Source organism: Rousettus aegyptiacus, unplaced genomic scaffold (assembly GCF_014176215.1).
Source record: "Rousettus aegyptiacus isolate mRouAeg1 unplaced genomic scaffold, mRouAeg1.p scaffold_m13_p_4, whole genome shotgun sequence".
NCBI classification, from domain to species: domain Eukaryota; kingdom Metazoa; phylum Chordata; class Mammalia; order Chiroptera; family Pteropodidae; genus Rousettus; species Rousettus aegyptiacus.
This window is the reverse complement of record NW_023416307.1, coordinates 152,619,964-152,643,937: the sequence shown is the minus strand read 5'-3', so window position 1 is coordinate 152,643,937 and position 23,974 is coordinate 152,619,964. Positions and strand designations below refer to the sequence as shown.

General features: G+C 52.4%; 1 protein-coding gene and 1 long non-coding RNA gene across 13 annotated transcripts in view; both read left to right on the top strand.

The window, feature by feature from the left end:
* ZDHHC3 (zinc finger DHHC-type palmitoyltransferase 3) overlaps positions 1-23,974 on the top strand; it is a 47,164-nt gene that overhangs the window by 6,441 nt on the left and 16,749 nt on the right. For 8 of the 12 annotated variants that reach the window (XM_016141310.2, XM_036218883.1, XM_036218882.1 and 5 more), the window contains 3 exons: positions 8,818-9,015; positions 10,062-10,391; positions 19,785-19,909. In XM_016141310.2, the coding sequence (XP_015996796.2) occupies positions 10,086-10,391; positions 19,785-19,909 (431 nt within the window). In that variant the 5' untranslated portion in view covers positions 8,818-9,015; positions 10,062-10,085. Of the gene's footprint in view, positions 1-358; positions 5,532-8,817; positions 9,016-10,061; positions 10,392-19,784; positions 19,910-23,974 lie in introns of those variants that run through there. The other 4 variants (XM_016141313.2, XM_016141312.2, XM_016141319.2 and 1 more) reach the window with 2 other exon arrangements.
* Positions 19,916-23,583, top strand: LOC118601605. The gene is made up of 2 exons (XR_004950355.1): positions 19,916-22,776; positions 22,892-23,583. It is a non-coding gene; the product is annotated as an uncharacterized LOC118601605 (long non-coding RNA).

Below are 23,974 nucleotides of genomic sequence, written 5' to 3'. Positions count from 1 at the left end.
ATTTTAGATATTAACTCCTTATCAATTTTTTTTTACTTCGATTTACAATATTTTTTCCCATTCCATAGGTTGCCTTTTCTTTGTTGATCGTTTCTTTTGCTGTGCAAATTTTTTTTATTTTGATGTAGTCCCACTTGTTATTTTTGATATGGTTCCTGTAATTTAAGTGTCATATCTAAAAAAATCATTATCAAAATTCATGTCAGGGAGCTTTATTCCTCTGTTTTCTTCTAGGAGTTTCATGGTTTCAGGTCTTACATTTAAGTCTTTAATCCATTTTGAGTTAATTTTTGTGAGTCCATTTAGGTCTATTTTCTTTCTTTAACATGTGAATATCCAATTATCCCAGTACCATTTATTGAAAAGACAATCTTTTCTTCATTGAATATTCTTGGCTCCCTTGTCAAATATTAGTTGACCACATATGCTTGGGTGGGCTCTTGATTCTGTTCCAGTGGTCTCGTTATCTGTTTTTTAATGCTAGTACCATACTGTTCTGATGACTGAAGCTTTATAGTATAGCTCTGAAATCATTAAGTGTGATGCCTCCTGCTTTGTTCTTCTTTCTCAGGATTTCTTTGGCTATTTGTGAATAGAGACAACTTTACTTCTTCCTCTCCAGTTCTGATGCCTTTATTTCTTTTTCTTGCCTGATTGCTCTAGCTAAGACTTCTAGTACTATGTTGAATAGGAGAGGTGAGAGTGGGCACCCTTGTCTTGTTCCTGATCTTACAGGAGAAGCTTTCAACCTTTCACCATTGAGTGTGGACTTGTCATCTACGGTTTTTATGATTTTAAGATATGTGCCTCTTGTGCCTAATTTAAAAAAAAAAAATTAAATCACAAAAAGATGAATTTTGTCAAATGCTTTTTCTGCATCTATTGAGATGGTCATGTGACTCTTTTCTTTCATTCTGTTAATGAAATATATCACATTGATTGATTTGCATATGTTGAACCTTCCTTACATCCCAGGGGTAAATCCCGCTTGGTCGTGGTGTGTGATCCCTTTAATGTGTTGCTGAATTCGGCTTGCTAGTGTTTATAGAGAATTTTTGTATATATTATTTATCAGGATACTGGCTTATGCTTTTCTAGTAGCGCCCTTTTCTGGTTTTGGTATCAGGATCATTCTGGCCTTGTAAACTGAGTTTGGGAGTGTTCCTTCCTTTTCCATATTTGGAAGAGTTTGAGAAGGATTGGTGTTAATTCTTTAAATTTTTGGTAACCTTCACCAGTGAAGCCATTTGGTCCTGGGCTTTTTGGGAGATGTTTTTATAACTGACTCAGTCTTCTTACTAGTAATTGATCTATTCATATTTCCTATTTCTTCCTGATTCAGTCTTGGTAACTTACATGTTTCTAAGAATTTTTTCATTTCTTTTAGGTTTTCTTCTGTGTTGGCATGTACTTGTTCATAGGAGCCTCTTTTGATCCTTTCAATTTCTGTGGTATTCATTGTAATGTCTCTTTTTCATTTATAATTTTGGTGATCTGGGGCCTCTCTCTTTTTTCCTTGATAGTCTAGCTAATGGTTTGTCAATTTTGTTTATCTTTTAAAAGAAGCAACTCTTGGTTAATCTTTTATTTTGCGTCCTCAATTTATTTATTTATGTTCTGTTTCTTTATTATTTCCTTTCTTCTGCTAACTTTGGGCTTGGTTTGTTCTTTCTCGTTCCTTAACATTTTAAAGTTAGGTCGTTTACTCGGGATCTTTCTTAATTCTTAGCGTCAGGGTTCATTGCTGGGAACTCTCTTGGAACTGCTTTTGCTGCATCCCGCCAGCTCTGGGATGTTGCGTTTCCATTTTCGTTTGTCTCAAGAAACATTTTTCTTTCCCTTTAATTTCTTCTTCAATCCGTCGGCGGTTCAGCAGTATCCCTCCTTGGAGCCCGGCGCCGTTGCGGTCACTGGTTCTCTCCTTCTCTTCCCCAGCTCTTCTTTCAGATCCCTCCAAGCACTTTTGCTTTTAGTCCCTAAAAAAGCCAGGCTCTTGCCTGGGTGATGTCACAGTGGCTGTATGTCTGCACATGGCACAATGTGGGGTCAGGTGCCATTTTCAGCACCCTCAGGTGGAAACCTTTGCTGGCGGGTCTCTGCCTAGCATGGGTGGGCTTTCTCTCAGAAGCAGTGTGCTAGAACTTGACCCCACAGGAAGTGTTTCCCAACAGGAGCAGATTTTAGGGACTCGATCTTAGGGTGACTCCTGGCTGCAGCTCCACAGCCCTCCTGCTTCCTAGGTTAAGACGAGATCAGTCTTCTGAGAGTGGGCTGGTGTGTTCAGCCAGGGCCCCACCTAAGAGCACAAAATGCATAAGTTCAGGCCTCTGGCCTGTGAATGGCACACAGCACGTGGCCCACCCAGTAATGCCATCTCTGCATAACCATGCGTGGGCAAGAGAGCCAAACTGTAAGTAACCCAGGGTCACTGGTAGACACATCAGTACTGCTCCCCTTTTGTTTTCTAGTTATTGGGCAAAATGAATGGTTGTAGTGAGTAGTTGAAAGTAGGCTCTGAAATGAGAGCAGGCTCGGGAGTGTATCCTGTCTCCATCGCTTCCTGGAAGTATGGCCTTAGGCAAGTCTTTCCCTGCCTCAGTTTCCTCATCTCTGAGAGGGGGTGGAAACTCGAGGTTTATACCTCCAAGACACAGTGGACATGAGAATCAAATGGGGTGAGATGTATGTAGCGGACAGCCCAGTGGCTGGCAGGTAATTGACATTCAGGAAATCAGGAAGAGTCAGACCCCACTCTGCATTGAGCACGCCCCATGCTGTGGCAGCAGCTGAGCAAAGTGCCTGTCTTGGAACCCGCCCTGAGAGGGGCCAGAAGGCAGTTTGGTGTTAAATGGGATCATGTACCCTATTTGCAAAGGGTTCCACATCGATGAGTGTATTGCACTCATTGAGAGAGACTAACTGGCTAACTAGATCAGTGATACATTGTTGCCTTTATAAAGATTTTTCTGCTGGGTTGCAGACCTCCTGGAAGGAGGAGTTAATGCAGGAGATGGCAGTAAAAGCAAGTAGCAGGTACCATCTGCTGGGCCTGGGACGGAAGTGAGCCACCTCTCTAAACATTTTATGAAAAACCAGTTGACTCCTCGAGCTTAATTTTTTCACCCATCTGTGGAACAGGCTGGACTGGAGTTTGAAAGAGACCAACTAGCCCAGCAGAAGTATGGTTCATTAAAGAGATAGAAGTAAAATTACGGAAGGAAGGATTTTTTTTTTTTTTAAAGAATGGGTGTTATTTAGAGATGACGTTAAAGCTAAGTTGCAGCGACTTCTCAGATCCATCCGATGTGTGCGAGGGAGCAGGAAGTGGGACTGACGTTTCCTGCTTGATCTTTCCTCTTCTCCCTCCTTGCAAAAAAGCAGCCGCAGCAGCCGCCACGTGCTGTCCTCAGAATGTGGTCTGTGGTGGCGAGCGGAGCTGGTTTGGAATCCTGGCTGTACCACTCCCTCACTATCTGGCTTTGAGAGCGTCACCCCAAACCTCTGCACCTCACACTTTCCTCTGTACAACGAATAATAAAAGCTGCCATGCTAGGTGGTCGGAAGACTTGGAACAAGCTGCTCATACGAGTCCTCGATCACAGTAGGCGTTCAGTCGGTGCTGGCGTCCGTCTCCATTCCTACAGACCGCACTGCGTGGTGTAGACGAAATCTCGCATGGGCTTTGCTGTCCTCTTCTGTAAAACAAAAGTGTGACTGAAATCTCTGGGATGGTCTCTGTAATTCAGAGAGTGATTCTTTTTTACCAGTTGCTCTTATGCGTAGTCTTGTTTTAAAGTTGCCTCACTCACTTTTCTCATTGTTGCCATATGTGATAAAGCACATCCATAGCAAGGGAAAGTGTTACCAGAGGGAGTGGCAGTTTCTACTGATCCCCAATGTTCGTATCACATATCTTGTCGTCCTGTATGTGGGTGTGCATTGTTTAATAGTTCTAGAAAGCTGGGAGGTGATAAACGAGCCAGCTGTAGTACAGTAAGTATTTTGTGTACGTGGAGGAACTGTTGGCCTCAATGAGCTGTCCAAAGCCCAAAGTTTTTTTCTGAAATGAAGACCCGTTGTTAGGAGTTTGAGCATGGACACGAGTGGGTTATATAAGACGTGGCCAGTTAGGAGGCAAGAAGGCAGATTTAACCCAGCATTTCCCACTTCCCTCAGCGAACTTCAGTGTGTATTGGGTTTGGTTGGGGGTGCAATATTTCCCTTTTTAAAGTTTTTTGTTAAAGGTTGAGAGTGACAGAGGCAAGAGGCAAGAGGGAGGAGCAACGTAGACTCATTGGTAAAGATCTCAGAAGAGGCCAGCAGCCTCCGCCTGTCTGGACACCTTGCTGGCCTGACAAGGTGTGCTGTGGAAGATAAGGCACCTTTCCCTTGGACCACACCTTTTGGAAAAAGTTTAGTGACTCATTCTGGTTTTCAAATATAGTGATTCATGGTTCATTCTTTGTTTTTCCGAGAATCATCTAAAAATGGGTGTAAAGTTTACAGTCCTTACACAAATTAAATTAAGAGCATTGTGGCCCAGATCAATTAACTTGCTGCTTGATCAGATCCATTTCTAAAGCTCCCAGGCCCAGCCCTTCGAAGTAGGGGAAGGGGGTGGGGGCGGCCTGCACATACTTTGGTGCCTTAAGTGTCTCGCTCTGACGTGTGAGAAGCTCTAAAAGAGGCAAACACTATCCTTAAGACCATAGGATTTAAACCAAGGCGATTATTGATAGACTCATGAGGGTGAATTTCCATCGAGAATTACAATAGAAATATCAAAAAAAAGATGCTGCCTTCTTTCAGTGGACCTTTTAAGTGGCTGTTTACTTAGTTAATGAGTAAAAATTAGTTTATGTGAGAATCTTTAGGGCAAGTTCAGGAGGATACCAGACCAAGCCCTGAACAGTGGTCCATCATAATACTAGATTTATTAAACTGTTAAATGTTCACCTGAAACAAATGTGGACCTGAGTTAAAAGCCTCCCATTTAAGGGTTTCTGCTACCTTGCTGACGTTCATCACATCTGCTAAGGAGTTGACGAAATTGAGTTTCAGCTATATAGTTCCTACTGTAGGGACCCAGAAAATTTAATCCTTTAATTTTTTTTTTTGAGTATTTTGCTAATCCTTATTTTCTGAGCCAAGGGAAAATAATTGCGCCTAATTCTGAGTTTACGAAACCAGGCCATGTACAGATATTTCATACAGGCCTGTGTGCCCGGCCCCCACCGGCACCCCCACCCCGCCTTCGCCTAAGTAGTGCACTTCACCTGCTTCCGGGCCCTGCCTAGACCCCGCCCCTTCAGCAGTCCTGGCTGTGAAAAAATCTGCCTCACTTCTGGTTTTAGTAGGAGGGTTGTTTGTATTGAGGGAGGTGTACCATTTGCCTCTCAGTTGGGCCATTCACTAGAAACCTAAGTGTTGGGATTATCTGTTTTACATATCCATTTACTCAAGAAATACTGATTTGAGCGCATACCCATGCAAGATACTAGGCTCCGAAGCTAAACCAATGGGACTTGCAGGTTAGTAGGAAGAAACCAAGCAAGACCGGTCTCACCAGGTTGGGAGCTGGGCGCGGGGAACGGCAGGGCCTGAACAGGGCACACACACGTTATTGTCCTCGTCATCCCTTGTGTGTGAGCCCCTTGCACAATTCCTCGTGTTTAGTGTCTGCTCCATAAATATCTATTTGAGTTGAATCAAATTGCGGTGAGGACACATTAGAGAGCAAACGAGGCAGGGGGATGGGATGAAGGGGCGGGGGAGGGGACTGGAGGAGGCCGCCCGTCTGCCCGTCCGCCCGTCTGCGGGGAGAGCTGGCCGGCAGGAGCCGCACCCGGCACCGAGGGTCCTGGGACACACCAGCCTTCTCCTGTGCCGGCCCCAGAGGCTTGAGCAACCGGTTCTGCCCATCTCCTGCAGCAAGGACTCGGTGAGGGGTGTGGAGTCGGTCACTGGGGAGTGGGTCACTGGCGAAGAGCCACTCCTCAGCCCCAAGGGCTGGAGTTCCCTTATTCAGAACAGAAACAGGAAAGAGCCAAATATCTGCCTCTTCTGTTGTCAGTAGGGGCAGAGTGAAGGGAAGGGAGTGTATACGTTTGTTTCAGGCTGGATTTTTCCTCCTCGTTTTCATAGTTTCAGCTGGCTAATTTAAGGAGTAAATCCTTGTTGGAAAGCTTCCACTGCTGTGGGCGGGGGAAGGGGGCTGCGGGTTAAACAAACACCTCGCAGCAGGATGCCTCGACTGGCTCTGAGTGAGGTGTTTCCATGCTCTGAAGTGTGTGTCGGAGTGTGTGCTTCAGTTCAGTGGCACTTAGTGTCCGGCTCTGCTTTCCCAGGTCACAGATTCTCACTCACCAGTGAGGAACGATGGGAAAGCAACCTCTGCGCGCGCTCTGGTCCCACGCTGGTCAAGGGTGGGGCATCCTGGTTACCTGAGTAGGAGTCACGTTCCACCTACGTTGTGGTCCTGCTCGGTGCCTCCGCACCTGTCCACGATGTGGCCACAGCCCTGAACGTAAGCAGACGAGGCTTTCACGAGGCGGGCCCGGCGTCGCAGAGCCCATGCCCGTGATGAACACGTACAGCGAGCGGCTGCCGCGTGCGTGCCAGGCACTGGGCCAATGAAAAGACAGGGCCCCCGCCCGTCAGAACCGTGTGGAGGGAGAGCAGAGCGGGTGTCTCCTGAAGGCCTGCCGCCTCAAATGAGTCCCCTTCTTTTACAAACAAATCTAACAAGATTTAGTTTCATTTGCTTTTCCAGCCCACAGCCAGCGAGCAGCAGTAAACAGGGTGTGTTGGGAGGAGTGGTGGCTGTAGACACAGAAATGGCAGCAGAGATGCGGGAATCACAGTTACGGTGACCGGACAGGCCAGTGGGTGTGAGGCGGCCAGTGCGGCGAGTCCCCGTGCCGCCTGTGGGCGCCGTTACCGAACGCGCTCCAGTAACCGGCGTCCCCGCTGATGACTGAATCCTTGCGAAGAAGAGGACGGCTATTGTTCTTAAGACAGAAACAGCTATACCTTTACTTTTGTTTTTAAGACTTCCATCTTAACCTGCGTGGTTAAAATGTGTTTCTGCTTAGGAACGAGCCACAGTCCCTGGGAAATTTATTTATGTGCAAGGGCCTATTCCTCAGGAAAACCGCACCTATGAAACATAACTCTGGTTTAGATGAGCCATTGTCATATAGACAGTCAAGAAAGAGCAGCTCCCAGGATAGAGGATAATCATCTACTCCGAATATAACCTGAGCACAATTTAGTCACTAGAGGTATCGAAACAGGAACATCGCTCTAAGGTAAATTTTCAGTGGTCCTCCATTTCTGAACACCACACCATTGGTGATCATCGAAGAGCAGTTTGACGGCGTACACAGGTTACAGTGGATGACCGGTGGTCCTGCTGCCATCGATGTGGCTAGGGTGGTGTTGAGTTGCAACTGACCATCTCTGTCGCACCGAGCTGTTCTGCAGGAAAGGCAGGAGTGCGGCTGGATCTCAGTTTTTGATCTGGTGTGTAACAACTTCCTAGAACCGGGATCAGCATACTTTTTCTGTAAAGGGTCAGAGAGTAAATACTTCAGGCTGGATAGTCATATAAACTCTGGAACTACTCAACTCTGCCATTATAATGCCAAAGCAGACATAGACAATATGTAATTGATGGGGTGGCGGTAGTCCAATAAAACTTTATTGGTTTAGAGTTTAAATAATAATTGTGATAACATAGGTGATATGCATACAGGTCTAGATGGCAACAGGTAAGACCAAGAGAATGGTTGCATCTGGAGGTTGTCAAAATGTCGAGCTTCAGTCAGGTTGAAATCTTCATGGGATTTCAGTGTTTGGTTTGAGCTGAACAGAGTTTAGAATTTTAGAATTTGCTGGGCACGGGTCAAGGTCCAGAGATATCCCTGGCCTGTGACCTCCTGTCCTGTTTGGTGCTTCAGAAGCTATCCCTCCCTGCGTTTTTTTTAATGCCCCTGGGTTGTCATTGGCAACACTAACTGCCGCTGTCTTCTGGAGAGCGCAAGATTGCTTCCTTAGAAACTCCGGGCCGAGGGGCCGCCGGGAGCCACCGCTTTCACTCCGCTTAGGACGACGATGCTGTGTGTGTCATGACTTCTTGTTCACCAGCTCCCATGCACCCAGCATGCGATAGTCACTCTGAGTATTTGTTGAGGGACGCTCCTGTGGACAGGTACATGGTTCACGCTTAACTACTTTTCAGCCGTTAGTTCTCTGCCACCCTGGGAGTGGGGAGCCTGGCCTTGTTCTTCCATTGTTAGTACGAATACTGTTTCACTCCATCGGTTTGAGTCATAGCTACTGCTCTGCCCTCTCGGGGGTTCTGGACACGCCCTTCCTTTTCGTGACTGTACTCTCTCTCTGTCGGGGGTGAGGACAGCGGAGGAAGAGGGAAAATGGACAAAAGTGAGGAATAACCTACCGCAGCCGTTGCGAGCTCGCCCTCGTGTGCATGGCCGCGGTCTTCAGAGGAACTCCCAAAGCCAGGGCTGCTTTTGAGTGATTTCCTCTGCCGTGAAGTGGCTCGAGTTTTCAAAAGACTGCGATGTCACTTGCTGTGCTGTAGCCTGTGCTGCGGGGGGCTTTCCCATGGCACGTACATCTGGCAGTGAACTTGAGCCATCGTAGTTTCTAACTGAGAAACCCGGTCGGTGATGCAACAGGCCACCGAGTTTAAGATAAAGACACAGAGGAGGGACGTTGCTGTGTCTTGTAGCACATGCTGGGGACACACAGACTTGAGTGACTGATTCGTAGTTATTTCATTGCTGTCCCCAGAGACTCAAGCCGCAGTGTTAGGAAGAAAAGGCGCGTCGCCCAGCACGTGTTTCTGAAGGAAGCGAGGACTCGTGCGCACGGGCCGTGCTATGTGCGGGGCGTTGCGGGCCACGGCGTTCAGCACGGGCACCTCCAGCTCCCTCGGCCCTCACACCGACCCCGTGAGGAGGTGGCTGGGGCTGGCGTGCGTTCTCGCAGGTGAGGCGACGGACGCTCACGAAGCCCCACGGCCCGGCGGTGGGGGACCGCCTCCGGCCCGTGCCAGCACCCCTGCACTCTGCCCTGTCACCCACCAGGGGCACAGCTCGCACAGGCTCTCACTCCCGCAGCAGAAACCCTTTTGGCCATCGGGCTGCAAGCCTGGCTTGTGTCAGGAACTAGCCCGTCTGACTGTTTTGCCTTTGTCACTGGCTAACGCAGGACAGTTGGAATGTCTTAGCCCTCTTCCCGCTCGCCGCCAGCGTTAATTTAACATCACGCCTAGGAATACTGCATTTTTTAGGATCTGACATTTTCAGCTACCGAGAATTACTATATTTTTTAAAACGGAAATACCACTACTAAAAACAGAATACTATACATAGAATGATGTCATTTGTCTCCAGAGCTGTTGATATACTAAAGTGATGTGAAAATATTGGGGGTGAGGTTAGGACTGTAATTCGCAAGTTATCTCGGGGTGAAGGCTGCTGGCGAGTATTCTCGGGGCAAACGGGAAAAGGGTTAATGGCTGCAGCTTGACGCAAGTCCTGCGTGGCCGCCACTTTCCTCCCGCTCGTCCCTGTTAACCGCAGACGGCCTCAGCATCGGTCTCTGGGTTGTCCATGCTGCCGCTGCTGAAGAGAGTGTCCCCAGGGGGCTTGGTGCTCCCCCCGCCCCCGCCCCCATCTCTTAGGTCCCAATTTGAACATATCTGTTGAGACACCACTGCCCAGTAGATCCCTAAAAAACGAGATCTGGTTCTGGTCTGCCCCCGAGTTGGTGAGCTTTGCCTGCTGCCGCTGCCCTGGCCGCCACTGGGCAGGGCATTCGCCCTGCGAAGGCTGTGGGCAAGGTGGCCCTAGTTCACAGAGGCCGCTAATGCTCAGGATAGGGAGGAGGGCTCACATTTTAAACGAACAGAAGGTTTAGGCAGCTTTTCTGCGGGAGGGTCACACACAGGCACCTGGCTCACTTTGGAAAGGTAATTTTGTGAAGTCTCCTAGGCGACAAGGTAACACCTCTGGGTCTGTCTTCTCTTCCAGATGTCAGTATGGACAGAATAGTTTATGATGCTTACCCCCGCCCACCACTTCCGAGACATTGAGCGGAAGCCAGAATACCTCCAGCCGGAGAAGTGTGTCCCTCCGCCCTACCCTGGTCCCGCGGGAGCCATGTGGTTTATCCGCGACGGCTGCGGCATCGCTTGTGCCATTGTCACCTGGTTTCTGGTCCTCTACGCGGAGTTTGTGGTCCTCTTTGTCATGCTGATCCCATCCCGAGACTACGCGTACAGCATCGTCAATGGAATTCTGTTCAACCTGCTGGCCTTCTTGGCCCTGGCCTCCCACTGCCGGGCCATGCTGACGGACCCCGTGAGTATGTCTGGGCTCGTTTTGACCAGCCCACACTCTCCCCTTCTGGCCCTGGCATGGCCGCAGCCTGCATGCTTCCCCTGACCTCAGGAATGTGGGCGACGGGGGGCCAGGGCTGGCGTGGGAAAGTGGACTCGGGCCCCGCCGAGGGGACACCGTCTGCTACAGCCCGTCTGTCTTGGGTGAATGGCACCATACATACATTGGTGCGTACGTTAATGGATCTGCTGTGGGAGGGGTTTGGTCCAGGGGAGGCCTGACCTCAGCTAGAAAGGTGCAGTCAGGTGACTGTGGAGCCTGGGCCAGGTGATGGAGTGGCAGACAGCTGGGGGTTGGGCGGAGACAGCCTCACAGCGAAGACAGGACTAGAGCTAGGTGGATTTGAAATTAAAGCCACATCCAGTTCCAGGAAGCTGCCCAGAAATGGCCTTCACTTTGTCTGGGCGAGGCTCATCTTTTTCTGAAAAGCTGGGCAAGCCCGTTGTGGGCCACAGCAGGTGCCTCCCGGTGAACATCTGTGGGCAAAGCGGTGGCGTCCTGCACCTTGACTTAGCTAAATATACCAAGCCGTGCAAGTGGCTCTTGAACATCGTGTGCCCTGCCACTAAATCCTCTGTTCCTGTTCGTTATCTCGTGTGGGAAAGGCAAGAGTGTTATTTGATAAAGATCTCCTGTAGCTTGTTTCAATACGTAGGGTGTGTTTAAATGAAGGGAAAGCATTCTGGTGGCGGCGGCACTGGCCCGTGAGCCCCAGGGAAAGCTCAGGAAAGACGCCGGGTCCTGAGCCAGTCCCCTCTCAGGCCCCACGTCTCGCTGCGTCCGGCGGTGGACCATGACTCCATCCCCGGGGAAAGCGGTTTCCCAGCCCAGCTACATGTCAGCCGCTGGTCCAGACAGTGCCTCTTCTCCTGCACGCGCCGGCAGGTCACACACTGGCGGGCAGGTTGTAATCAGAAGTGTGCCAAATCACAAAGGTGTAAAAGAGTTTCCCCAATAGCATCACCTCGGTCGGACTGGCAACAAGTTAAGGATTCATTCAGAAATGTTTCTGATGCCCTTGCTACAGGGGATCCAGGAGTAAAAGGTACTATTTTCTCACCTTATAATTTAGTTTCTGTTAGGCCCCAAGCTCTGTTCCTACCCTCAGGGTGCCCTCTGTCTAGCAGAGCAGATGGGTGAGGCTCGCCCTGTGTGATGTAGGCTGTAGTGGGAGGGAGCTGGGGTTGCTTGGAAGAACAAGGGAGGGGGGACGTTAGCCAAGCCGGGGTGCCTGCTCGGAGGAAGTGATGCCCAAGCCATTTCTCGTCAGAGCAGCGTATATGATCAGGGGTGGGGGAGGGCAGTAGGGCAGGAAGATACTGGCTGCGTTCCAGGCAGAGGGAGCAGCGTGCGCCAAGACGCAGGAATGCAGGCGTGTGGCTCCTCCTGGCACCCGGGAGTTGCTTGGCGTGGTGGGAACTTGGGAGGAGAGCGGGCTCGGGTCGGCGGTGCCGCTGTGGATGCTGAGGGGCAGTCTGAGGCGCCCGGGGATGTTAGAGTGAAGAGGTCAGACTCATTTACTAGGATCGCTCTGGCAATGGTGAGGAGGAGCCCTGGGACACCGACGGATGGGGAACAATGACTGGCATGTTTATTGAGTGAGAGGTTCCATTCTGAGCAATGGATACAGCTGTGAGCAAGGCAGACCAAAATCCCTGCCCTCGTGAAGTTCACACCCTCATACCGGTGCCAGGCAGTAAGACAGACTGAACGAGGCAAGGTCAGAAAGCAGTAAGTGCTCTAAAGACAGTGAAACAGTGTGATGGGGTGATGTGGTGGTGACTTTGCTGGGGCTAAGGGGGACACTTTCCATCCAGGTGGTCTGAGACCTGAGTGACATGCAGTTGCTTGTCAGGCAAATGAAAATCTGAGGGCAGAGCCTTCTGGGAAGCGGAGAGCGGAGGTTCGAAGGCCCCAGGGTGGGAATGCTTGGCGTGTTTGAGAAACAGGACTAAGACCAGGGTGACCGTAGCATGGTGAGTGGGGACGAGAGGGGCTAGAAGAGGTGGAGTGGACTACAGAAGCCTCGCGGACCAGCGAGAACTCTGGTCTTTATTCTAAATGCAGTGGGAAGCTCTCAGAGGGGCCTGACGCGACCGTGCCCTGTTCCCGGGATGGGCGTTTGAAGGAGAGCAGATCAAAGCAGGAAGATGAGAGGCATCGCTGTGGTCCCAGCAAGACGTGCGGCTCGGACCAAGGTGGGAGCAGTGAAGCTGGAGAGAAGCTGTGGGGTTTGGGTATATTTTAAGCCACTGTTTCTCAAGCCTGGCAGCTCATTACAATCCCTTGGGGAGCTTTTAAGAAGTACTGATGCCTGGGCCTTGCCCCCAGAGACTCTGCTGTAATTGGTCTGGGGCAGGACCCTGGGTATTGGGCTGCCTTAGAGCTCCCAGGAGTCTCAGGTTCAGCCCGGTCTGAGACCTTACGTTCAGAAGAGCTGATAGAATGGTCAGGGATAGAGGGTGTGCCTTCCAGACTCTTTTTGGCTTGAGCAGCCGGGAGATTGCTGATGCCATTTATCGAATGATAGAGTCTGGGGAGAACAGATTTTGGAAAAGAAATCAAGGCTTTTGTTCTGGCCAAACTGTGTCTATACTGCGTGTGAGCAGAGATGCTTGGTGGGCAGCAGATAGCCGGGTCTGGGGCTGGCGGAGGTCGGGATCAGAGAGTGGAGTGTGGAGGTCATTGGTTTCCAGAGCCATGGGAATCAGGGGGCTGAACGTCCGGCGAGAGGGGGGTGGGCAGGATTCCCCCCGGCTGCCCTCACCTGTGTGTATTCTTTTACCGCCGCACTGACTTGTGTCACATCTGGCCCCTTGCGGTTGAGTGTGGGAGAGAACGGTCCTCAGTATGGTATGTCGCTGGGCTTCCAGTCCCAGAGGAGTGAGAGCCGTAGACTCTGTCCTGAATACCAGCCAGCTGGTTTTGCTGGTGGCCTCAAAGGAACCTGGGCAAAAAAAAAAAAAAAAAAAATGAAGCGCCTGTCAAATATCGACCACTGTAAGGGGAGCTACTCAAAGCATGTCCTGCAGACAGGCAGCATCTCGGGCTCTTCATGCCTCCACCTGCCTCTCCCCACTCCCACCCAGCCTGTGCCATCGGATGCAAAACCTAGCTCGTGAACCGAGTAGGGGAGCTGCAGCTGCCGCCGCCAGGGCACCCTGGCCTTCCACGGAGCAAAGGCGGGAGCCCAGATCTCACACTGAAAGCAGATCAAGTAGGGGTTCCTTATTAACACCACAGGCGGTGGGGGGGGCTGTTTTCAGAAAGGCGTCACTGTGGGCTTCTAAGTAGTACCCTAATAGGATTATAGTTTTTTGTATCTCGAGAATGCATGTTGGGTGTAACTTGCGGAAAAAGTTACATCTTAAGGTTATAAATAATGTATAACAATGTATACATAGTAAATCATTTTGGTTTCCTGGTATTACAGGTTAAAAAAAAGTCTTACAGCCTCCCCCCAATAGTTAATTACCACTTCCAGCTTTGAAATTCCTATTCCAAATATAACATCAGAACAATTGCAGCCACCAGAGCTTTCTGGACCATTTAGCAGTCGTTTAGTCAATGGCTCACGTAGTAAATGGGTCCACATGGCGTTTGAGCATAAAAGGGAAGTGGGAAATGACTCACAAATGTATGAGCGGCCTCCTCAGAGGCGAAACTCCCATTCGCAGAATGGGGTAAAAGGGAGAGCTCAGTAAAGAGAGGAGTTGGCGCGGGGGCCCGGGGGAGCAGGGGGCAGAGGGGCAGGGGTCTCACTTGGCAGCCCGGCTGGCCTGGGCAGGTGCACAAGTCAGGCTGGTGTTGACCTCAGGGTGCCCTCTCCTCGCCCGCTCTGTGGTTGTGGAACGTCATCAAAGGAGCTTTCTTGTTCCTGAAACACTTCAGACTTCTGGAGGTCGAGAGCGGCCCCACTCGTCTGAGGAGGCGGCCCCTTGAAGACAGCCTGGCTTCAAAAACTCCTACCTTGTCCCCCCCCCCCCCGCCCCCCACCCGTTCCACCACTTTTTCTTTTCCAGTTACAGATACGTTTTAATGCTTCATCCTCTGAACTCCCTCAGGACTCTCTTTAAAATTTACATCTGGGACAATGTCTGTCTCCCAGAAGATGCTTAGAGCGTATTTCTCTTTGTCCTGACTGCCAGGAAGCTCAAACCCAAGAACTACACAATCACGGCAGTTGGGTAAACCCTTCTGATCAGCATTTTTTTGCCCTTCCTTCCTTTGGACCTAATAATTTATTAACCTTGTTATAGACGATCTCAAATCTGAGACTTGAGAAAAGGAAGGATATAAATCAATTCAATTTAACCACATTTCGAAGGAAAAGAACATCTGTTTTTCCACTTCCGCCCTTCCCTCCCGTTGGGTTCCACCCTATAAACACTTCGCTGTAAGGAGACTTCACGTGACTGTCCCAGACAGACCACTGCAGGCCGCTGATTAATTTAGTTTGAGCTGCCAGAACTCAGCTGTGGAACTACCGGGGCTCATTTCAACGTGCAGTTAGTATTCCCTTCTGGAATCTCTCTCGGCCACCTTGTTAAACGTGCACCGTGTAAGAGCCAGGTGGCAAGTGTTTACTGGGCCAGGAGCAGGGCAGCACGATGTCAGGCCCGCAGGAGCACAGGAGGAGCGGCGCTGGCGTCCCCCGCTGCATGCCGGGCAATCGGTCAGGAGCAGGTGCAGCCCGAGAAGGGCCTCGCCCTTCCTGCCCAAAGGTAGTGCACATTCCCCGTGTGGGGTCAGGGCACTTGCCTTGGAGTTCATTTGAGTAGACGCTGTGTTCTTCCTCGTGCCAGGCACCTTCTCACACTTAACGCTAAGCGTCTTATAAATGCCGACTGAAAAATCTCTCTGGCTCAGAGGGGAGAGGAGAGTGACCCGTTGGGGGTTACCTACCTCCTGCCTTTCTGCGGAGGAGACAGGTGGCCTTGTGACGCAGGCCTGTGGCTGGTCATCGAGTTCTGGCAGAGCCATGAGAGGGAGAGTTTCTGCCTAGACCGGGGTGCGCATTGCCTTGATCCCCGTGGCCCCCGAAGCAATTTAAGCAAGTTTCGTCCTTGGAGCTTGCAATGAATGATAAAGTTAGTCTTTGGAACTGTAGGTGTCTCTTCGGAACCTGTCTCAATTGCTTCGCGTTGTCCTGTTATCCTAGGGACGTTAGGGTAATATTGCCCTTCGCACTGTCCCGTTATCCTGGATGCTTGCTGGAACGGGCATCCGAGGCCTGTTCGAATTATGTCAGTATTGTGGTACAGCTGTTATAGCATGATACTGTGGCAGCAAGGCGCTAAAAAAATGCATCTTCAAGTCACTTAATAAAAATATCTGATAAATATATAACTTGTCCTCTGATAGAGGCATAGGTTCTAGACGTGGGTAGCCTGGGTCTGAAACTGGTTCTGCCCCTCGTTAGACATATGATCTAAGGCGGTTGCATAATTTCTCTGCTTTAGTTACCTCATCTATAAAATGATGACTGTCATAGTCTCTGTGTAGGTTTATTATCATAATTAACAGGCAAAACACAGTAAAGCACTTGGAACCATGCCCGGCATATAAGCAAGCACTCAATAAATGTCTGTTTATCACCATTATTATTCAGTTTGGATTTATTGAATACATGCTCCATGCCAGGCCCTGGGCAGTTAGTTCACTGGACTGCAGGTTAAAAGGCTTTCTTTCTGTCCTCCACGACTTTCTAGTCATGTAGGAGAGATCAAGTGTGTAATTAAGTGGCAGTTGTGATAAGACAAATCCAAGTTGTGGTAGCACAAAGGATAAGTGATGGGTCCCGACTTGGGAGTGGCGGGGCCATTGGGAAGAAGGCAGAGGAGGTGACCCTGGGCGGGTGTTGGCGCGGGTACCAGAGGCAAGGAGGTGCCTGGCAGGCTGGAGGGAGGTGCTAACGCAGGGTCCCCGAGGCCACAGAGATAGACTTGGAGAGCACTTGCTTTTGTGAAACTTCTGGTCGTCCACAGGGCGGGGCTTTCAGGGGCGGGAGGTAGCAGTGGGTCGGGGGTCCAGGGCTGGATCGTGGTAGCCTCGCACGAGCCCTGCCCTAGAGCGTAGACTCTGGGCCGGGTGAAGCCTCTCGGGAGCCAGTGAAGGCTTCTAGGCAAGGAGGATAACACGATCAGATTCGTGTCCTAGAGAGATTACTCTGGAAAATAGTGGGAGAAGGGCTCGAGGTGGAGCTGCAGGGAGCAAGGGGGAGGCTGGAGGCAGGAAGACCTCGGACATTCTCTAGTATCTGGGGCACATGACAGGGGCATGGAACGGAGGCCGTGACATGGAGGGGCGAGCGTGGGCTTCAAGGCACGATTGGGGCCAAACGAACCCGGTGGAGTAGGTGGGGTGTGAGGCGGAGGGTTAGGAGGGCTGGGGGTGACTCCTGGGTCTCTACCCCGGAGGACAGTGTAGATGGACGTGCCGGGGGCCGGGGAAGGGAGCATAGGAGGAAGTTGGGGGAAAGATAACGAGTTCGGTTCTAGCATGTTGAATTTGGGGGGGTTGGTTTTATTTGCCTTTTGGACAACCAGGTAGAGTGATCTAGGAGAATAGGTTCTAGAACAACTGTAGAGTTATCTACAGATCCGAAAGGGGCCTGAATCGGAGCCGGTGATTGGCATCACCACCGGGTGGTTATACAGGAAGGTATTTTTTTTTGTGGGGGAGGGGTGCAGAATTGAAAGGGAAGGGGGTTGGCAGTGGAACCCTGAGGAACACCAGTGTCCAGGATGGGGAGGTTTGCAAGACAAGGGGAGAAGCCCAGACCCAGAGAGAGCAGAGTAGCCGTAGGAGAGGCCGGCAGGGAGGAGGGACTGGTGGGCGTGGGAGGACCGAGGGAGATGGGGCGGGGGGGAGCATCAGCCTCTGCATTTGACCACAAGGAGCTAGTTGCTCAGTGAGCTGGTGAGAGTGGTTCTCTGGAGCGGAGCAAACCGAAGGGTGAGTGGGAAGTAGGCAGAGACAGCAAGTGCACACGGCTTCAGGAAGCTTCGCCGTGGAGGGCAGAGGGGGCTCGGAGTCTGCTAAGACCGCCAGGGAAAAGCTCCAAGGTGACAGTGTGGGGCCCCGAGGGCCAGGACTGCCTGGGGCCCTGGTCCTCCAAGACGGTGAACACCCGTGGGTGCAGGGACAGGGCAGGGAGATGAGGAATGTGAAGGGGGTTTGCCCTGGCTGCCTCAGTTTCTCTCGATAGAAGTGGAAGTAGATAGGGTCAAGGAAGGCACTGGAAGTTTGGGCTAGCCCCTGCCTCCCCTAGATTTAAATGGATCGGAATTTAAATCACTCCCCACTAAGGGATAATATTTTAGAGGCATATGGCCCATAGATTTTTATGGATCTACAGATTTTTAAAAGTGTTTTAAGCTTACTACATAGACGGAGAAAAGACTGGAAAAATATACTTTAAAATGCTAGTAGTACTTATCTGGGTGATAGAATCAGAGGGTGGGATTTTCCCTTTTAAAGTCACGAACAGAATTCCTTTGGAAGTGAGGGGGACAGTCGGTAAGTTCCGGCCGCCCGGCTGCCGCACCCAGCTTCCAGGCCTCGCCGAGAGGCGTAAAGGGGCAGGGTGGGTCTCTCAGCAACGATGCCCGCGAGGCAGCGCCGGGCAGGCGTCTCAGCGGCCTTTGTCCGGAATCACACAGAACAAAACTCCTTCCCATGAACAAATTACAGGAAGTTCCGAAATCTGTGGAAATAACCCCAGAAGAGCGGGGTTTTTTGTTGTTTTTTTGTTTTTGTTTTTGTTTTTGGTTGTTTGTTGTTGTTTGTTGTTGTTGTTTTTAAGGGAGGAAAAGAAAGTTCGAGGCAGACTGCAAAGTGCCCGTGCCAGACTCCTCAGCACAGACGCCTGGCGCTGGCCCAGCCGGTCTCTGGCGCTGAGGGATGGGCTCGCGGGGCCGACGGGGTCTTGCCAGGGTGAGAGCGGGCCTTGCAGGGGACTCATGCAAATGGAGTCCCGCTGGAGGGGTCGACTTTTAGAAAGGCTGAGCTGGTATCTCATGTCTTCGACTCTGGTCTGGAATAGCAGATGGCGATGAGAATAACCGAACGAGAGCTCCGATTGCCGCTGGCAGTGTAGGGGCGTCCTCTTAACAGCCCTCTATGCGGGGCCTCCCGAGGTTTACAGCAGATTCTGGTGGCTGGGACCTCAAAAACTGGACCTCAGGGACGAGGGAACCCAACCTGGGCCTTCGTTTAGGAAAACTCAGCCCCGTTGCTCCATCTCCCTGGGGAGAGGGCCCTTGGTGCTTTCCCTCGTACAGGTGATCACAGTGACTTCCGGTTCTGTGGCTTCCGGATCTATAAAAGCTCGCACAGTTGCCCAAACTCAGTTACTTCTTATGTCAAAGAGAATTAAAAACCAGTCCCTCTGGGCTTTTGCAGGACCCTGTCCTCTGTTTGGGCCAGCGCCCTTCCCCGGCCCCTTGCACATCTGCTCACCTGAGTGGTCCAGGCCCCGCCCTGCTTCTGCGCATCAGAATTCCAGACCTTGACCCTTCACCCCTGCCCCACGGGGAGGGGGAGGGGCAGGGGGAGGGGGGGCGGGAACCTCCACTGTCTCAGGGTGAGACAGTCATAGCATTTTGGTTACAAACTTCGGGAAAGTTGGTTGTATTTCTACTTTGGATAGCTCCTTCCTAAGGTATATTTTTTTGCTTATATAATTTTTAACTTTTTTCTCATTGTAAAAGTGACATGTTCATACTAGAACATTTAAATTAAATATAGTCAAGAAAATAAAAATTACCTATGATTCTACTATGTGAGATAACCATTAATACTTTTGTATCTTTGTCTTGCTATATATATAAAATCTTTACAAAATGGGCTAATCTGCATTGTGTTTGGAAATCTACTTTTCTTTTTGACAGTTTCATTAATTTGCCATGTCAATAGCTGTGTACTTTTATGGCACATTTTATGTCAAAATTACATCCCAAACGGCACTATACATACCATATAGCCCTTGCCTTCCAAAGTTTGTTTGCTTTTAAATTTCCTATCTGGCATCTGACTGTATTTTGCAGACCAGATTTTTTTCCTACTTCTTTTTTGCACTTTTAGAAAAGTTTTCAATGAACCACTTTAGACAGCTGGAAGGGTACGCAGGATTATATGGTGACCGTCTATTTCCTCAGGAAAATTCTTTGTCGATAACTATTCATTGGTTTTGGCACCATTCTGAACGCAGAGGCCAGTGTTGTGGGGATGGGCATGTCTTGCACCCCCATCCCATGTGTATAATCGCAGTTTTCAAATGTCTGTCCACTGTGGGCCGTCAGAACCGATGGAGCTGTAGCCCGACCCTGACACCCGTCCTCCTCCTCACAGGGGGCAGTGCCCAAGGGAAACGCCACCAAGGAATTCATCGAGAGTTTACAGCTGAAGCCCGGGCAGGTGGTGTACAAGTGCCCCAAGTGCTGCAGCATCAAGCCCGACCGCGCCCACCACTGCAGGTACGCACGCGCCCGCGCACCCCCCCACACGGCGCCCCCAGGGGGCCTGCAGCAGCTGACGCTGAACGTCCCCGCCCTGGGCGCCAGTGGCCACCCGAGTCTCCCTCCCAGTCCCCGTGGGCCCCCTGGATTTGGCTTGGGCTCGGCACACCTGTCTCACGCCTGCGGTAGCACCGCCTGTGACCACCCCCACCAGGGTGCGCGTGCAAATGGAGTCCCACTGGAGGGGTCGACTTTTCCAAACCCGTACTCCAGAAGGCTCCTGCTGTCCCTGCTTCACAGCGTGGTGACTTGCGCGAGAGCGCGGGAGGCACAGCTTTAGACAGTCGCCCTGCGAAGGTCTGGTACGTGGCCCGTTGAAGGGGCGGCCCCTCAGTCGTGCGGGGAGTGCAGGGTCGCCCTTGAGTGAAAGCTTTTCTTTACCACAGAACTTCGGGGGGTGCGGCAGTTGCAGAATCCAGCCAGGCCTGTTCCCCATCACATCCGTGATGGTTTTCCCCTTTTGGTTTTTAGATTTCTTTGAAGACAGCTAGCCAAAAATCGCACTTTGTCATTACCAGGGAGCTTTAAATGTTGAACTGCAGAAACACAAACATGTCCCTTGGTCCCTTCGTCAGACCAGTGTGTGCTTGTGGAATGATGCTGGGAGGTCACCCTTGCCAGTCGGAGGCCGTGGAAACGTGTGGGTCGTGTGAGAGGTGCGGGTGCCTGAAAGGGGGCGTTTCTGCGGGGGCCTCACTGCCCACCCCACCTCAGAGGAGAGCGGCGGCCTCCAGCGTGTGGACCCCACAGTCCGCGCCTGCTCTGCCAGGCACCTCCGCCCGCCCTGTCTCGTCCTCGGTCACCTCATTGTGGTCCTCATGGTCCCTCTCAGGGACAGCGTTGCTACAGGAGTGACTCCCTGGGTGAGGACTTGAGGCTCAAAGGGGTCAAGCGGTTCTTTTCTCTCTCCTCCCCGAGCCCTCACCGCCTCCGCGGCCTCCCCCTCGGGATGGGCGAGGGAGGTTTGCTTGAGGGCGCATGAACAAGTCGGCTCGAGGGAAACAGAGCTGCCGGTTCAGCCGGACTGGAGCAGCGAGGCCGCCTGTGCGGCGCTTGTCCCTCGCTCAGAGAGCGTGTGCTGACCGCCGAGCGCTCCTTTGCGGCGGCTCGTGCCGGCCCCCGCCACCTGGGGACCCACAGTCGTGTGGATAAGCAGAATTCCCGGATCACCAGACAGAGCTGGCGTTACGACTGGTTGAGCCGAAGGCCTGCCGCCTGGTCAGAGGAGGTTGGCGTCGAGCTTGCCAGCTGTCGGGCTCCTGTCCGCCCAGTAGAGGAGCCAAAAACTCCCATTTCTTGAGCTCTGGTGGGCACCACAGATGCTCCGTGAACTTGGACCCGCAGGTGTCCCTCCCATCCCGGGGGCGTGTGGGTGGGTCCTCCGTCCAAGGGGAGCGACCATGGAAGCGTGTGGAGATTCTGTGCGGGGAGCCGTTTATGGTACCCTGGACCACCCAGGCGTCAGGCTTATGTGAGGTTCTCGCACAAGGAGGTGGAGCGCTCTGGCCTTGGCAAAGTCTCACACCGGTCCTCCCCGCTGGACACACACACACGCTGGGGCTGAGACGGTCGTGGACTGCTCCGGGCGCCTCCAAAGTCTTGTTTCATCTTTCCCATGGTCGTGATTACTGGTAAAGTTTATGTAGCCCTAGTACTGTTCCGAAAGAATTTTATATATGTTATATCTAACCCTGAGCAATATCAGGGCCAGTTCTGCAGAGGGTGATTTGGAGAAGCTAAATTTCTTTACCCAGAACCCAAAGTGGGGGGCCCGAGAGCAATGTTCTCTCCACTGCACTGCCTCACCCCAAATATTTTCTGCGTGGGGGCCAGGAGGATGTGGTAGGTGCCTTTTTTTGTTGCTGATAACTTCCATCTTAGTGCGCGAGGTGTGGGAGGAAAGCACCCCTTGGCACCTCCCCGCTGTGTCTTCCCCGCTCCCTGCCCGGGCATCTCGGTCTGTAGAGTTGGCGCCTTCACTCAGCCGCCCTTGCGGAGCAGGGCCCTGGGCTTGGCCCTGGGCTGCAGTGGTGGGTTAGACGTGGCCCCGACCTAGGCAGGGCAGGCGCGCTCGGCCACCGCGGTGCAGTTTGGTGGGTGCCTCCTTAGAGGGAGACACGGGGCCCTCACGGACACGGCTGTGTTTCCACGGCGAAGCCATCACCCAGGTGGGCAGGGGGGCCTCCGCCAGCTGTTTGGGGCTGAGCACCAAGGAGGGGCCCCCGGAGAGAGATCACAGTGCAAGAGAACCTGAACGCACGTGAGCCAGCGAGACTACTGGGCTCCCCTAAGCTTGTGAAGGAAATACTTGGGGCCTGAAAAATGATAGGGGACCTAGAGGAAGACGGTTGGAGAAGCATCTTCCCTCTTCTAAAGCGGTGATTTAACAACAGAGGAGGGGCCTGGAAGCCCCGCAGGCAAGGCCGCCAGCTACACCGCTGTTTCGGAAGTTCTGTCTGCTGCATGCTGGGACTCGCTGCCAGGCACTCAGGGCCTGTGCGGGGGGGCGCCTCGGCCCCCGGCACCCCGCACACGAGGCATGGCGTCCGGGCCGGAGAGCAGTGCGAGGGGAGGGCTGGCGGACGTGGCTAGGCAGGAGCAGGAGCGAGCGAGGGGGCCTCAGAGAAGGTGCTGGGCGTTGCCAGGAGGCGAGGGTGGAGCAGGGCCCTCTGGGAGGGGCTGCCGCTGGGGGCCCGCGGAGCCCCCGGCCACCGTGCCTCGGGGCTGGGCAGAGGTTTGGCTCTGAGGTGACCGACTCCCCAGTGGGGCGTCAGAGATCCTGGGAGGCCCGCATGCTTGCTTCCTCATGACAGATGGTGCCAGAGGTGGACCAGCCTGGTGTGGGCAGTCAGCACCCTGGGCCCGGAGCGTCCTTCACGGACTTGCTCAAGGACCCAGCTCCAGGCCTTGGCCTTAGCCCTCTCCAGGCCCCGGCCCCAGCGCCATTCAGGCTGGGTGTTTGTGAGCCATGGGTGAGTCGGCCTCTGGGCAGCCCCTCCAGCCACCAGCATGGATGGACACGCACACGTGCGCACGCGCGCACACACACACACACACACACACCCCCCACCACATGTGCCACCACCTGGCCCAGGAGCCTGCTTCTGAACAACCCCACGAGCCGGAGGGAGAGGTGCCGTCTTGGCGATTCGTGCCTTGCAAACAGGAAACAGGCTCACTTCCCCTGTCCCCTGAAGGATGAGTGGTTTTCTCACCTGGCTGTCCGGCGAGGCGGGTCTGCCAAGAGGGCTTGTGTGGACTCTCGGGCAGCTTTCAGAGCATGCCAGGCCCCTGGGCACCTCTGCTGAGCAAACAGTGCCCCCGAGTGCCCACTTGAACCCTCTTTTAGAAGTAAGTGTGGACGGAAGAGAAACCGCTCAAGAGCCTGCTGCGGAGAGCCCCCCCCCCCCCCCGGGGTTTGTTCCGGAGATGGGGAGGGGGCCGAGAACCCCGAGCTGATTGTCTCTGACCTTTCATGCAAGAAATGGGCTCTAGCGGTCGGAGGGACTCTATGGAGGGACAAGGGGCCTGGTGGCTGAGGCATCGTGAGCATCGTGATTCGCTGTCTGCTTGTCTGGCCTTTTGAAAGCATGTGCTGCCAACAGGTGTTACCGATTAAAACGTGAACTGTATGTCATTCGTGTTTTTTTTTCTGGTAACAGGGACAGGGCAGGTCATGGAGGTGCAGGTACCTGACTTTCCTTTTACTTCCTCCATGCCCCTTTCCTGCCTCCCGTCCTTACCCTGGCCTCCTGGCCCCAGGGAGATTCTGGAGCTGGGCCAGCATCTCTGTGCTGGGCCAGGTCTGATGTGTTAGCGAGGCCTTTTGAAGTTGTAGAGAAAAACAAGGCTGGAAACCAGAGTGACTCCAGCGCTGGCCTGAGCCAGGCCCGGGGTCTGTTCTCGCCTTGTCCTGTGTCAGCGCTACTTCCTGTGGATGGGGAGCCTGAGGCTCGGAGTCGAGCCAGTCTGACCCAGGCCTGCCCTGCCACCAGAGCTCACGCTGTGCTCAGCAAAGGCCGC